At 43.4% G+C, this 13,166-nt stretch overlaps 1 protein-coding gene across 1 annotated transcript in view; it reads left to right on the top strand.

Annotated features, from left to right (window-relative positions):
* Nucleotides 1-13,166, top strand: part of sema3fb (sema domain, immunoglobulin domain (Ig), short basic domain, secreted, (semaphorin) 3Fb) — a 59,364-nt gene that overhangs the window by 28,810 nt on the left and 17,388 nt on the right. Inside the window, exons 3-6 of the mRNA XM_030778745.1 lie at nucleotides 8,465-8,625; nucleotides 9,023-9,085; nucleotides 9,829-9,948; nucleotides 11,855-11,944. Coding sequence (XP_030634605.1) covers nucleotides 8,465-8,625; nucleotides 9,023-9,085; nucleotides 9,829-9,948; nucleotides 11,855-11,944 — 434 coding nt within the window. The remainder of the gene's footprint in view (nucleotides 1-8,464; nucleotides 8,626-9,022; nucleotides 9,086-9,828; nucleotides 9,949-11,854; nucleotides 11,945-13,166) is intronic.

Below are 13,166 nucleotides of genomic sequence, written 5' to 3'. Positions count from 1 at the left end.
GTAGTACTTGAAGGTGCTTGACGATGACTGAGGATGAAGAAATATGACTTCAAACTAATCCCTGTTGAGTATCTCATGGACACGTCGTCCATGGTTCATAAACATTATGATGAAGGGACCTCTACTGCTGAATGGGGTTTGAGTTTGCAAAGCAGGTATGAACTGTTGAGACAGCCCATCCAGACAGCTGCTGAAACATAGATTTGTCTCTATAATATATCTTACATGCTTGTGTGGGAAACTACATGGCTGTATGGTTCAGATCGCGCTCCGTCAGTATGAACCAAGGTTAAACTTTTAAAAGACTAAACCCACACCTTTCTCCCAAATAAGCAGCTTAACTAGCGGCAGAAACTGTCGTACCTTTATTTATAGAAGTTATTCTTTTCCACTGGGAACCAGCACGCATTGTGTGTAAGAGAACCATGACCGTGGAAAAAAAAAAATACATAGGCTTACAAACCTAGGCTTACAAAGTACTTCTGTAAAACCTCAACTTTTGTTCCCATGATTTTGTATTACTGTTCGATCTTCTTTTTTAATCTCAAAAGTATGATCAGTTCTAACCCAGAACAAAATCAGTTATCCATCAGAGATGATTAAGACTCGAGATCTTCCTGGTTAAACGAGAAATAGGATCCTTTTCCCCCCGTGGTGACAGCTCTTCTTATTTGCTACTTTAATCTTTTGCAATCACTCAGACATTCCAGTGCTATTGTGTCATTTCTCTATACCGCTTTGATCTCTGGGGTCTGCAAAAAAAAAAAAAAAATGGAAACGATTTCTGTTAATGTGTGACAGAAAGCACAGGAACTTTACTTTCTACCACGCACCGCTCTGTTTGGCAGATTTTCAAGCCGATTTAAAACAAAAAACAACAACAACAGCAACAAAAACATCAAAATTCCTTCTTGAGTGTAAATATGGAGTCTATGTTCTCACATACCTCATGTGAACTAGATATAGATCAGGTGCAACATCTGCACTTGCAACACACAGAAAATCCTTCAGCAGGAGGGTGGAATCAGATTCATCAGCCGAGAGCTTCAAGGACAAACACAAACATCTCTCTTTCTCTCTCTCTCTCTCTCTCTCTCTCTCTCTCTCTCTCTACCACTCTTTTTTGTCTCCTCTCGTTCTTCAACATCCACCTGTCAGACTTATCAGTTCCAAGCTCTCCATCTGGTCCTTATCTCCTTCCTACAGGAAGTTGGTGTGAGAAAGTTGACAGAACATTTAGGACAACAACCATACCTTGACATGCAGGCTCCTGGATTCTTGCCATGTCATCTTGTAGGTCTTATGTGTTATATACAGCATAGGTTTAGCATATTCTGTGCTTCAGTCAGATCATAAACACAGAGCTTTTTTTTTTTTTTTTTTTGCAAGGGAAAAGAGAGAGCAACGTCTTTTGATGGTCAGCGGAAGCATTGCGTGCGTAGACAGTTCATGCATCCACATATTCATTAAATTCACGTTCTGAGTTGCTAAACATCAAATGGAATTGTGCACGGTTTCACCCTGCCTGTAATGTCATAATCCAGTTTTATCCTTTATGTGACTTTAACAACTCATATTTAATTCAGTGAGTCACTAATTTGGTGAGAAACAATTGTCAGTGACATTGAGAAAGATCTGAAAAGATAACATCTCCAAGAAACTTGTTAAAGCTTGCCGTGTGAGAGATTAAAGAAATACAGAGCTGCCATGCATAACAGAAATATGCCTCGTCAGGTTGTTCTGCTACAGTTTGAAACTTTGGCGAGAGAAAAAAAAAAAAAAAAAACCCTGTAAAGTGTTAAATGACATGCTTTTCAATCCTTGTCAGAGGAGCAAATCCAAGTTCATCTTATCCCTGGCACAGAAAATCACCTTTAAATTATAATTTGCTATGGAGACTGCCAACCTCTGGCAAGGAAATGAGAAAAAAAAGCACCAAAACTATATCTATAAAACCTGCACATTGTACTGGGCACTTGACAAAGCTCTTAAACCCACAGCACAGCTGCCTCTTTGACTCAACACATTACCGAGGCTCATAAAAAAAAAAAAAGGCAGAATTTCCAACATTTACTCTGCTTATTCTCCGCTTGCTGCATCCCAAAGCATGTCTGATGGTGTTAGTGCTCTATAAATTAAAGGGTACTTGCAGTTATGTGTGACCTGTATGTGAGTCTTTTTGTGGAATTGGCAGCTCAATAGTGTTCTGCCTTTTTTCAGCTATATATGTGTGTGCTGTCTCACCTGCCCCCTTCTTAACGTTTCTAATTAGCACTCTGCCTGGTGGAGTGTGTGAACCAAGACACCTCACTCCCGAGGAGCTGGAAAAAGCCTCAGGACTTCTTTTATGCACCTTTTGCAAGCAAGGAATATCTGTTATAATCTGTTACATGTGGCCAAATATATACTTTCCACTTAGGCACTCTTAAACGTGACTTAGACGTATTGCCTTAACAAAAAGAATTGTATGTGTTTTTTTTTTTTTTTTTAATGGATAATTATAAGAGCTTCTCTGAGGTATGTGTTTAGTAGCGGTACAGATACGTGACTGTCATGCTACCTGTATGTGTCATGCTAATCTTTAGCCACTATCTCTCTCACAAACGTCTCAGCACTTCCCTGCCTGTGGGTCGTCTGTGGGGTTACAGCAGGGTTTTTGCTTGTAGGAACATGCTCCGTTGTGCTTGGCAGACACTGCACTTTTAATTTGTCAAATTTAAAACTCAGAAATATGCAACAGGGCGGAACAGGCTCACATAGCTAATGCGAGCCCTAGATGTTCCGTGCCAGCGTGCAAACTTTATTTTTGCTCTCTTACGTTGAACACACCCTTAGACAGTTTCCATTATCCAATAGCATTTTTGTCACGTGAAAAGAGGATTTGCCAGGAAAACAGAAGTGATCAGAAACCCGTGCTGTACTCTGAACTAATCAAGGATGTGGTAATATTTCCACTGCTGCAGCTGTCATTTCCATGCATCCATGGCAACACCGACATGGAGGTAATCAATACAGCTGAAACTGGCCAGGTATTATGTTTATAAAAAACATAAACTGTTTAAATGGCATCTTACTTTTATCAAAGCACTTCTCAGGAAAGTACACAACGTATAATCGTCTAAAATCCAGAGAGAGAATGATTTTCATGTGCACAAATAGAAACACTCTTTTTTTCTGGCCTTGTCTTCAGGTGAATCCTTTAAGAGCTATAGAAGTCTGAGAGATATGTTAAAAGTTGCATGGTGATAGGAGAAGCAAAAGCAAAGACAGAGGCCAGATATTGCCATTTGGAGACGAGGGGAGCTAAGAAAGCACTGTCTCTACTCAGTGTTCTCTGTAAGGCTTTGCTGACCTCATTTTGATTTCTTGCCTCAACTGAAACTTCTTCCCATTTTATTAATGATTATGGTCATCTCATAGAAACCAGTGCTTCTTTGACCTGCAATGTAAGTGACCTCCACACTTACAAAGATGCGCATGCATGCACAAGAGTGCGTGCGGCACACACACACACGCACACGCACACACACACACACACACACACACACACATGCACACGCACACCTGTTACTTCTCCCACCCTTTTATTTTATGTTCCCTAACAACATGCAAGAGCACTTGCTTCATGGATCTGACCATGTGTGAAGTGTAACTAATGCAGCACACATTTGCCAGTGTCATTTATGACCTCTGGCTTTTTCGCCCTTGCACCTGCGATGGCAATTTGGCCACAGCACAAGAGTTAAAAACTCGCTGACAACCCTCAAAGCACAATACCTTATACCTGAGGAGCAACCAGCAGATATTACACTAGAACACTGTGGATTGCCAGTGGTGTTTCCTTTCTGATATGTTCAGAATAAGGCTAGCTTTCTGTTAGCCTATACGTTTGATCCAGCAGGCCCAAGACAAGTAGCAGCATAGCGGTAAGACAACTGGCCTAGTAACCAGAAGGCTCAGAGTTCAAGTACAGCAGCTCACTGTTAATGTCCCTTAAAACAATACCCTTCACCCCACAGTTACTGTAAAGGTGTCTGTCCTATAATAGATGGTAATAATTACAAGTTGCTGTGGATGGGAGGGGCAGCTAAATCAATGACAATGTAAAAGTCAAAGGCTCATCAGCTGAAGATAGTAATATTCATTGTGATGGTATGAATCATAGATTTTTTTGTTTTGATGCTGTCACTCAGATCGTTCTGATCTCTATGATCTCTATATGGCCCACATATGACCCGCAATCTCTTAATGGGAACATTTACATTATATGTGGACTGGAACCTAAGCCTGTTCTGCTTGGTCGTTCGTGGCCTTAATGTTCTGGGGACTTGCACTTGTCCCAGCGTCCATCACGAACAGTCCCTCTTTGGCCTGAGGGGCCATTTCCCTGTCATAGGTCATGAATATGGTATCGCTCTGAAGCTAGGCTTTGTTTCCGTGCGGTGGACTGAAGAGAGTGAACAGGACTGTCGCAGTGGGCTGTTGCATGACTCTTGAGATTCAGTACTGATTGCCGTGTCCTTTTCTCTCTCTCTCTCTCTCTCTCTCTTTCTTTGCCACACTGCCTGGAGAGAGAGGGAGGGGAGCTTCAGGTTTCCCTTGTTAGCAACATCAAGTTCCATGTTGCTCTGTAGTATAGCCATTACCATTCCTCAGGGAGGTGTAACAAAATTTCTGAAACAAAGCAGTTCTCTGTATCCAACGGAGTGGACCTCCCAGTACGAAGTTAAAACGACACCCACTAATGGTGCACTTTAAAAGTTTAGCTGGCTCTAATTGACTTGCCTTTCCACTGTTCCATCTTTGGGGAGCAGCGGGAAGGGAGGGGGGTGAATGTCACCAGTGCTGTTCGTTTGTTGGGCGTTAGATAGGGCGCTCGGTGGTGTTAAGTCTCAAATCCGTTCCCCTTTGTGTTCCGAAACACCCCTATCATTGAGTCTTCCAAGTTTTGTGTTACTTGTGATACTGGGTATTTAGTGTGGGAACATTCTCGCGGAACGGTTCGGTGCAGCTGAAATGTGCAGTGCAGATTGCTATCTAACATCATCAGAGAAGCTGTTATTGATGGTACGAATAAAACGCATGGCTCTCTGCCCACGCTTAGCCCACCTTCGGTTCTCAGTTTTCAGCCCCGCTTGCCAAATGGCGCAGCCTTGATGAATCACGTCAAAGCCACTATCCGTCTTAAGGGTGCACGAAGCACAGTTTTGGCTCTCTTTTTGTCCGTAACTCATTGTTAGCCCAAATGGACTCTCCAGTGTTCTCCGGGCATGTTTCCACAGGTGGCCTTACCTAAGGATTTTGTGTTACTGAGCCTCCATTAGAAAAGTTGTATCAACATTTTATATGGACACAGTGTACCATGCGCTTGTCTAAAGAGAGCAGTAGACTAGTCGGGGATCATTTTCAAAAGTTGATATGCTTTCATGCTCCCTGCTCCAGATTTCCACTCTTCTCGTGTGTACTTAACCCAGATCAGACAGCAGGAAGTTCCATTTTTCTGATGTAACTGCCCTTCTTTTACAATAAGCTTACAGTTTACTGTGAGCTTAGAGCAAAGCCCCAAAACTAATGCCCACAGCGATGGTACAGAAATATTCAGTGCATCCCCTTAGTAACGCATTGGTGAAAATCATACCAGAACATTAGTTGAGGCAGAAGAAACTTGAGGGGAACTTCCTGCTCTGCTCCTGAAGCATGGCAGATGGAGTAAGATTTTCTGACACAAGGTCTGACACATATTGCAAAGAAAAAGCAGACACGGTCCTTGGCTCTCAGGTATTCTGTCTTAAACTGAGGTACAGTCTTAAACTGAGGTACAGTGTTGTATGACAAGAATTGGAACATGATCTTGAATGAAGTTTGGTTATTTTATGGGGTTGAGAGAACCTGAGGGATGGATGTTGTTGAGAAACGTTTGGATGAAAAGAAAGTTTAAAAAGAAAAAAAAGGCCTTTGCTTTTGAATAGGTAAAAAATTCCACAAGAATATGCAAAAACATGAGTGTCTTTTTTTTATTATCTCTTACTACCTTGAGTGTTCCTCCCACTGTTACCATAGTTTATTAACCACCCTGTTTTCCGTGAACAGAACTGATAGTGTACTTAAGAGAAGAGAGTGACAGTTACACCATGGTCCGTAGTCTTTCATGTTCTGGAGGTCTTATGACCCTGTGGGTCAGTCCTAGGCCATACTGCTCTATGTCTGCTCATCGCTAAGCTAAACCTGCTCTGAGCTCTCATTGTTGTGCTGCTGCTTGCAGGCTACAGTCTTACCTAACAGATGGCCATGCAAAGTACCTCTTAAAACAAACAGATGTTGAGGGGATGTTGACAGATACGTATGGAGAGGGCTTGAACTGGCCTGTGGAATTCATGGTTCTCTCTCCTCCCTCTCTCAATCTATCCTTCTTCAGAGTTGACTCATCCTCTCTCTCTCTCTCTCTCTCTCTCTCTCTCTCTCTCTCTCTCTCTCTCTCTTTCACTCTCTTGCTCCCTCACTCTCTCTCTCTCTCTCTCTCTCTCTCTCTCTTTCACTCCCTCTCTTTCTCTCTCTCTCTCTCTCTCTCTCTCTCTCTCTGTCCCTCCTTCTGTCTCTGTGTGTCTCTCTCCCTGTCTCACTCTTCCCATTATTGTCTCTCTCTCTCTCTGACTTTCTCTTTGCCTTGCGTGTGCACATTTGGAGATGTCCCGTTCCTTTTGCTGTCCGTCTCGAGTGAAAGACACAGAGTGCAGTGGTGGGAGTGGAGGGACACATCATTCAGCTTGGTTCTCAAACATAAATAATCTCACAGCCACAGGCGCATGGTGCGCTTTTTACACACAGAGTCTCCTGACAGCTGTCTATCGCCAGAGTGACCTATAAACACGACCCTCGCCCGCGCCATTATTAAATGAAACTGTACAAATACTGCAACGTTAACGACATTAACTGGTGCACGCTGGCGTATCCCAGAGTTAAACAGAGATCCTGTATGGCAAAAAAAGATTGATATTATTAGAGACTACTGTGTTATAACACAAATCTGCAACCAGCATAGCTACATGTTTAAAATGTGTCTTTCTTAATCTGTGCCATTCGGGTGAAACTGTATCAATACGTACATGCAGAGCGTTTTCAGAAGTGGACCTTAACAGCCAAAGTTGTGTCATTTGTCCAGGACCTGGTTTTGTACGAACCAAGATTATTTATAATCCACTGAGACCTATTAATCTTTTTTTAAAATGCCTTGTTGTGTATGAATGTTCTATTTTTACCGTAAAGCTTTCTTTTCTTTCTTTTCTTTTCTTTTTTCCCGGCAAAGTTATTCTCAGCCTTTTAATCCTCGTTTCCCTGTCGGTACCTCCTTCTTCAGATTTATTCAAATTTGCTGCAGTCATGACATAGCAAGATGCTTTCTAATTTTAGGATAAATAGAGTAATATTTTACGTTGTAACCGCAGGAAAACATTACAATGGCTTAAGCCACACTGATGAAAATAGCCCGACAGGCAGCGTTTAGTTCGTATTTGTTTTGTGGTGCTTTGGTTTTCTGAAGAAAGAGCCACATGAGGCGGTAATGAATGAAACTGCTGTCCGTGGAGTGGTATGCGCACTGCCCTGTGTAATCATGTTAAGTGTTTGTCTTTGGTGTGTTTGAGCTTTTCTTTGGACGAGCCTGACTGTCAAACCACATGGTTTAGTTTGTGCATGTGCGCTGAACCAGAGAGGACAGCATCAAACATGCTTCTCTGTCTTCTGAGAGGCTTCGGGAGGGCTCATGTTTCTCTTGAAAGAGTGGTTAGCCTTCTGCGGGGTAGCCACAAAAACACACAGGCACGCACACACACGCGCACACACACACACACACACAAACACATGGACCTGTAGATGACAGAAAAGCCAGTCCTTTATGTCCCCTAAGATGAAGCGCACACGTCGTTTTGGCCAAAGGCAGTGATGAAAGGCAAAGTCAGTGAGCCAACAGATCAGATTAACTTCTGAACCCAGATCAGTGCTGGTGTCTCTGATGCGCATCACTAGGATTTGGATTTCAAAATGTGTTGACAATTCTCAGATCAGACCACGTAACAGAGGAGGACATGTAGCTGCGCGGGGCCTCATTTAGTATAATTCATATAAGACAGACAGATAATATGATATCTTTAGTGCAACAGCATATAATTACATATTTCACTGACATAATTTATGGTTTTAACAACACAACAGACTTTTATTATATACGTTTTGTAATTATATGCACACTTTTTTAAAAAAAAAACAATTCTCAGGCTGGTTAGAGCATGTACTGAATGTTATTCCTGAATGACATGTTTATGTTATTTTGCTCGTATCATAGAGCGCTGAATTCGGTGCCGCGGTTTTAATGCTTACGAAGCGCGTTTCATTGTGACAGTAAAAACCGTGTGAATTTTTTTTTTTTTTTTCAGTTTCTCACACGTTTCTTTCGTTTCTCTCCCCACAGAGCTAAAATCCACCGGTACAGCCCACCACTTCTCCTTTCTTCTCAACACGTCGGACTACCGCATCCTGCGTATGGATGAGGACCACGATCGCATGTACGTCGGGAGCAAGGACTACATCCTCTCCCTGGACCTTCACGACATCAACAGGGAACCGCTCATCGTAAGAGTTTCCCCCGTCGTTCTCACCGCGGCCTTTGTTCCTCAGGGCGGGGCGAGAGAGCCCCTGTGTCAACCTCTCACAGCCCTCGTGGGGGGGTGAGGGGGGGTGGGGGGGGGGGGTGGTGTGGTGGTGGTTGTATATGCTATCTCCCTGCGTGGTGTTAGCCTTCCTGATTAGCTCACCTCTTGTTTCTGTCAGTTCTCAGTGATGCGGAAAAGGGTCTATGGAAACAAACCCTGGTTCTTGATGAGTCCAGGAGGCCCTGTGAAAACTCGGGGTAGATGCTTTTTTGACTAGTTTGTTCCTGGACACGTAAAACCAGCTGAGGGAGAACAGAGCTTTTGCGATGTAAGGTGTTATTGTTGTAGTTGAGTGATATTTCTCTACCCTCCTCCAGATTCACTGGCCTGTTTCCCAGCAGAGGAAAACCGAGTGTGTTTTAAGTGGCAAGGACACCAACGTAAGTATATCTGAGACCGCTTGCACTTCATATTCTGGCATATTAAATCAAGTGATAATCCATACTTTTTTTTTGTTTGTTTTTTTTTTTTTTTTTTTTTGGTCACAAAATATTTGCACTTGTATCTCATCCAAAACGTAGAGGAATCATTCAATCCTTTTCAAGGCAAGAGGCATCGTGGAGCAGGAGTGAACTTGTATTTAATGTCTACTAGTGCTTGGAGAGTCATACAGCCCCACAGACAAATTATCTGCAGGTGGTTTTAGTGTTATAGTGCTATTATGAATGCACTGGATCGGAAAAAAACAAACACACACACACACACACACACACAAGTTCAGTTCAAGTTGCCTTGCGCTAATGAAAGCGTGACAGTCTGCATCAGGGCCCTTCAGCGGTAAAATCTGTTTGAGCCCTAACACTTTGTTCAGACGCCACATTCTCTCACAAATCAGGTTTGATTAGTTCTCCATCAGTGTGTGTGTATGCGCGCGTGTGTGTGTGCAAGAGAGAGAGAGAGAGAGAGACAGATTATGCCCTTGATTGTATATGAATGATGCACGCATTATTAATACACAGTTAAGATCAGGACAGTGTACTCTTTAGAATCTCTCACTTTTAAGATCTCCGCACTGATTTAAAAAAAAAAAACAACTTAGATATGTTATATATATATTGAGTTTCAACTTAGCTGCAAAGTTGCTGAGCTAATAACACTTTATTTTCCATTTCTGTTGTGTTAGGGAGAGTGCGGAAATTTTATCCGTCTGATTGAACCTTGGAACAGGACTCACCTGTACGTCTGTGGAACAGGAGCTTACAACCCCGTGTGTACCTATGTCAACCGAGGACGCAAACCTATGGTAAATCTGTTCTCTGAATCCTCTTATGAGACCTGTATCATTAAAACGTGATGAGCTTTACTGAAATCTACCTCAGGGGCACAGGTGTTCCTCTCCCTCTAGTATGCACCGCTCCACCTTCATCATCCGTGCCTGAACGCTTGTCACGAGTTCGAGAACGTCTGTAACGAACAAGTTTACCTCCATCGTCAGACATGTTCTTTCACTTCCCTCCCTCTGTTGCTCCCTCATTCAACCATTCCCTCCCCCCCTCCCTCCCTCCCTCTGTCCGCCTCCCCCCCCCTCCCGTATGCAGGAGCGCCCCAGGCTAGCGTTAGAGCTTACACACAGCTGCCGTCCCCAGCGCTCCATTACTCTCCTGCCTGTTTAGTCTCACTCTTTAATTAGGGCTCTTGAATTTCCTGGCCCGAGCCAGGCATCACTTGATGGGCGTTCTAGGTTTTTTTTTTTTTTTTTTTTTTTCTTTAGCACCCCGACTTACCAACGCCAGTCGTCCCCTTTTCTTTAAATACAACACTTGTTCTGGAATGACAGTCAAGGGGCTTTTAAAATCGAATTAATAAAAATGTCGTAGGGTGAGAATCTTTTCTCCCCCTTCCTCTCCAAGAGCCAGCTTAACATAAGGGTTCTCTGATGACTCTGTAGTACGCTGTAGAGTGAGTCAACTTGGTCATTAGCAAGAAAGGTGTCTGAATAACACACACACACACATAACATTCAGGCCAAGTAGTCCTACTCACCTTTCAATAGATATTCCCTTTGCAGGTGTCCTCTGACTTCAGCGTTTGAGAAATGGGGTAATTTGCTACGTGACCCCTCATTAGAGAAAGCAAGAGAAACATTGTAAGTCCTCATGGAGCTTTGTATAGAGAGATGTGGATTTGTATTTACGAAGTACCTCTTATTTCTCCATGTATTTTAAAACGGACAGGTCTGGCATGTCTCCTGAGTGTCTTCTGCCTCAGTGAAGTTAAGTATGACAACAGAGAGAGTTGAAATCATATACTTTCAACCTACTGCTTTTCTAGACAGGAAACCAGGTTCAGCAGTGGAGCAGCCAAAAGTGCTCCTCCAAGCCATGCGCTTTTGTGCTTCGACGCAGTAAGAATCGGTTCGCACTGTGCCAGACATACTTACATATGCACACATACCCGAAGAGAAAGAGACAGACAGCTTGGGGCGCTCCCTTTGTCGAGCGGACCTCTGCAGGCCAAAAGATATCCAGATGTACGGGCCATTCATTTCAATGGGTCATAATTGTTGGCTCTGTTCTTTTGTGCAGCCATGCATTTAGACACATCGAGCACCGAAAATTGAAAGAACACATGTGGTTGTAACAGACGTATTGACTCAGACTGTTGGCTCTTGGCGGGCCGGCGTGGGGGTGAAATGTATGGGCCGCGCCGTCCAAGGCTTCGGTGATCCGACTGCGGAATACTGTGATAACATTACCGCTGCTTCAGCCATCTGGTTAAATAACCTACCACAGATGAGATGGATGCGATGGGTTGGGTTTACACTTTAACGGTTTCGTTTACACTCTGATTGACATCTGCAGGAACTCACGTTCCTCCAAGCACTTGGATTGGTGGGCTTAATCCATTCAAAACCTGTTCTGTCCATCGTAGTCTAATCTGTTTGAGGTTCTTTTTATTCAAAACACGCTACATTTGCATTCCAAACATAGGACTTAAGACGTGGCTTAAGGTTTTGTCATTTCCTCTCAGTTGGAAAGACCTAATCTTGCCCACAGGTGGTGATTTAATAGGATCAAAGGTCATCTGTGTACCGGGGTTGGTTGTTTGTGTCGATTTTTCCCCTCTTTTTTTTTTTTTTCTTTGTTGAAGCTTTTTTTAGTCAACGCAGGTGGGTAATGTCCAGAAAATATCGCTATGCTCTGTTTTAGACGGCCATGCACCTGCAGACGCCCCAGACCAGAGGGAGGGCTAACCGAGCGGCAGAACCCGAAATGGTTGCTGATGAGACCGGAATGCAGGTGGGATGTGGGTTCGGGATTAGGCCTCCCGTCATGAGCGCGGGCGGAAAAGCCCACTCGCCCTTCCCGGTGGGATGGGCAGTCAAAGTGCTAACCGTGTGTGTTTGGCACTAGCGCGTGTCGTCTATTAATCTCTGTCCTTTTTACCGATGCGCCGTCGTTAAGAGTTGCATGCGACCTGATGCCTGGACTTTGTCGTGTGTAAGGACATTAACAAACTGTTTCGTCATGTGTCACCTCACATTTCAGCATGCCTCATTTCAGCCACTTGTTCAGTTCTGTTCTGATTCATATTACACTCAACCAGTTGTTGCTTTTGTTCTTTTGACCCATTTTAATGCTGTCTTGACTATGTTTTTTTTGTTTTGTTTTTTGTCTGTGTCAGATCTGTGCCATCTTTGTTTGTCTGGTTTTTTTTTTTTTCTTTTTGTTGCATGAGAGTGTTTTGAAAGGTTGTGACAGACAGACTAATTGCTTGCTTTATATGCTCAGGCATCAGGGAACTCTCTCATACCAGTCAGGAACCAAGGTCAATGGATAGGTGTCAGTGAACATATAAACCAGAGCTTTCTTTGTTTACATCTTTGTACAGTTTTCTCTGTGTCACAGGGTAAATACCTGACCCACAGTGTGTCTTACTGTCACTTACACCTTCCTCCGAAATAAACCCGCCCCCTTGGCTTTGCCCCTGCTGTTGGAATTCAATCTAAGCCACCCTGCGAGTTCACCCAGTCTTTGTTTGACTTGCTCCCACCGCTGCCCTGTTGATCCAGAGCAAACAGCAGCAGCCTGTGTTCCACTGAAGAAACCAAAAGAAATAATAGACCCACATAGTTGTGCATAACTCAGATGCTTCGCTTCGCATCGCAGGAAGGAACACTTAACCCTTTAATGGCTAGACCATCCCCTAGGTCAAATGGTTTCAGTAGTAAGGTATACATTTTGGGAGACTGGGAAAAAAGCAGTGCTTTCGACATTTTGCACCTCAACACCTGACAATTTGTTGAGGGAACTGCCAACACGTTTAGATTTGTGAGCATAGCTGACTTTAATCAGAGGCGAGAGTGAATCTGTGTGCCCGCTGCATAGACGAACTTGCCTAGAAATCCTTTGGCAGGTTCCTCACTCTCTTTTATGCCTTTGATGATGGATATGAACAGGGATGTCTTCTGTGCAGTCTTTCAGTCCAAAGAGCGAAAAAAGGTTTTGGAACTGCTCTGCT

The sequence above is a fragment of the Chanos chanos genome, chromosome 6 (assembly GCF_902362185.1).
Source record: "Chanos chanos chromosome 6, fChaCha1.1, whole genome shotgun sequence".
Lineage (NCBI taxonomy): Eukaryota > Metazoa > Chordata > Actinopteri > Gonorynchiformes > Chanidae > Chanos > Chanos chanos.
Note: the sequence above shows the minus strand (reverse complement) of the source record. Positions and strands in the feature narration are given on the sequence as shown.